The sequence below is a fragment of the Apium graveolens genome, chromosome 10, assembly GCF_009905375.1.
Source record: "Apium graveolens cultivar Ventura chromosome 10, ASM990537v1, whole genome shotgun sequence".
Classification (NCBI taxonomy): domain Eukaryota; kingdom Viridiplantae; phylum Streptophyta; class Magnoliopsida; order Apiales; family Apiaceae; genus Apium; species Apium graveolens.
In genome coordinates, this window is record NC_133656.1 from 188,794,866 (window position 1) to 188,797,909 (window position 3,044).

The 3,044-nt window shown below is 32.5% G+C and overlaps 1 protein-coding gene across 1 annotated transcript in view; it reads right to left on the bottom strand.

The window, feature by feature from the left end:
• Positions 1-695: 695 nt before the first annotated feature.
• LOC141691482 (uncharacterized) overlaps positions 696-3,044 on the bottom strand; it is a 3,162-nt gene continuing 813 nt past the window's right edge. The window contains exon 2 of the mRNA XM_074496219.1: positions 696-883. Within this exon, the coding sequence (XP_074352320.1) occupies positions 696-883 (188 nt within the window). The remainder of the gene's footprint in view (positions 884-3,044) is intronic.

Genomic DNA, 3,044 nt, shown 5'->3' on the forward strand with positions numbered 1-3,044 from the left:
ATTGACATAAAATGGCCACCGTCGAATCCAAGAGCAATTCTTTCTGGTTTGACAGTTTTTGCAGAATTTTTAGGAAAGCTTCGACCATTTTTAGAAATTTGAGTTCTTGAGGCCATGATTAGTCATACAAGACCTTTTTAGTTTTCTAATGTATCACAAGCTTTTGGATTTTCAGAAACCGGAAGAGTCAGAGCAGGGGCGGACGCAGGATCGAAAGTTGGAGGGGGCCAATTAAAGGAACACATAATTAAATGGGAAAATATTTTTATTAAATAATATTTCAAAATATGATAAGAAAATTATTTATAATCCATAGATTAATTGTATGTCTACGTAATATGAGAGGAAAACTTGTAAAACTAAACTACAAGTAGTATAACATTATTACATAGGACATAGAATGATAAAAGAAATAGGGTCTTCTAGGGAAAAATATAACAACAGCTCCATATAACTGAGATTTGCTCTATTTTAAAAAGATTATCAAGTATATATATGCATCTAAAGGAAGGTTAGAGGTGGCCAAAGCCCCCACCAATCTCTCTTTTATTCCACCCCTAAGTCAGAGGAAAGGTCATCCTTTTCATATGTGAAATGTCATTTTAATTATGTTTCTTGTTTGTTTGGTAGATCGTATAATACATGGAGAGTGATGAATAATATAAGAAGTGTTACTTGTTATCCATTATAATAGGTTAGGGGCTTGTAAATATGATAAAGAAATAAAAAACTATTATAATAACAAAACTATCCAATAATATAATATCATTATATATGTTAACATTATCCTCAAACTCATGATGTTGAATGAGGAGTTTGCCAACCAAAAGACGGGGCCACGTAACAAATAAATCCAAATCTGCAACACCAGATTCAAGAGCATCTAAAAAAATTCAAAAATAAAGTTACGAATCCAAACAAACCAAAAGCTTCCAAACAAATCCAAAGACGCAACAAAAGAGAATGCAACAAAAAAAGACAAATCATTCAAAGACGCAACAACCCAAGAGAAAATAAAGCAATCAAATCAGTAAAGTAACAAATCTACAACCATCAAAAATAATACCAATACTGTATGCGAAACTAATTTCAAATCAAAAACCAAATTTCACGATCAACCCAATATAAAGACAACTCGAAATCTAATCTAAAACAAAAATGCAATCCAAACCGTATATAAATCCAACATAACAAACTTTGTTACGACCGGCATTTTATGTAATATTATTTGTGGATTGGGTATAATATTAAAGTCAAATGAAAATATATTCAATGATTGTACGCTAGTGTGAGTGAAAATTTTTGCATTATAAATTTGCTTTGTGTAGTATATGATTTTTCAAAGCAAGAGTTTATTTAATTTCTTTATTTTTTATTTATAAGGAATATTCTAAGCTTTGGAAAAAATTTCTTTTAAAAGGTATTTTGTTCACAAATTTTGAAAATGATTTTATAAAGTCTCTAAGAATCCAAGTTATTTTATGGTATAAATTTTATAATTTTTGAACTTAACTTGTATTTTATTTTATAAAAATAAATCTTTATAAATTTTATTTGTTATAATTAGCAAATTACATGGCTACCCTTGCATGCAAATACTCATCCAATTCAACTAAGGGGCAAGGAAGACATTTCCAACCCCACTCACTTTCATTCTACTAACCAAATTACCACTTTACCCTTGCATGCAAATCTACCTAACTATATTGGAAGGTTACTCTTGTAAAATCTCAAATCCACTCACTTTTGGCCAAATAAAAACCAAACTAAAATGATTATTACTCCACATTCACCCCACCATTTCTACACTCCTCCTTTCCTCCCCCTCCTCTCGGCTCTCCCCTCTCCTCTCGGCTTTTTGGCCGAAGCCATACCCCCCTCTCTTTTCTTCATTCTTCATTCAAGCTCCCACTTTGCAATCAAGTAAATGTTACTTCCTATATCTTGATCATATATAATTCAAAGAGTGATGAATGAAAAGTTTAAGTTTAAGGGTTGCATGTAAAGGTTTTAGTGAAACTCAAAATACAATCTTGATTCTTATGGATTTAAGGTTGTTTTTGAGAGGACTACAAGGAATGGATAAATGCCAAGTCTTGAGAAGGAAACTCTTGATGATTTAATGGCCATTTCCATCCATTTCATTCGGCCATGACCATATGGGAGCCGAATGAATGGTCCTTGAAATCATTCTTGTTGTTTTGATCAATTGTTGCATGTTTATGTGATAATGACTTGAATTTTGTGGTGAAAATTTGATAAAACTCCTTGCATGCTAAGTGATCACCTAGGTATACCTTATGCTAGGCTTGCATGTCAATTTTAAGATGGAATAAATGTAGAAAATGTGTTGTTTTGGTTTGAAAAACCCGAAGGCATGCATGCATGAGGATTTCTCTTAGAATGTTGTAAGATTTTGATCATTTGGAAAGATTTTGTTAGTGAGCCTTAATTTCAGTAGGTATAATGTGTTAATATTGATTTATTCTTCTTGTTGCATGGTAATAATTCATGATTATCTCTTATAAAAATGTATACCTTGTTGTTTCAAAAGTATGAAGATTTGTGATTTGTGAAGTGTAGATTCTCTTGTTTTGCCATAATTGTACTTAAGGTAAGGATGATCTCACCAAGGTTATTTTGAGAATAAGGGAGTTAGTTCAGTAGATTATCATGTATAAGTCTTGGTTTAAGTATTGAGTTGTTGTTAGTTGAGTTTGTCAAGTCAAAACCTTGGAAAATGAGAGTTATAGTTTCTGCAGAAAATCAGTTTAGTACCCTGAGGTTTAGAGTGAGTTTTGACCATGTCATTGATGTGCCCTTTGAGGCCCAAGCCACCAGAAGTTAGTATTGGGATTATACAAAAGGTTTTAGGAGTTGGTTTGAGGTTTGCATGTCATTGGGTTAGGTGCACAAGTAGAATAACAAAATCTGTCCAGCAGGGGACAGTTTTGTTACAACTTAGAAATAGGGAGATTTGACCATGTCATGGGTAGGCCCTCATTAGGCCCAATTGAACCTTAGTTAGAGGGAGTGTCAGAGAA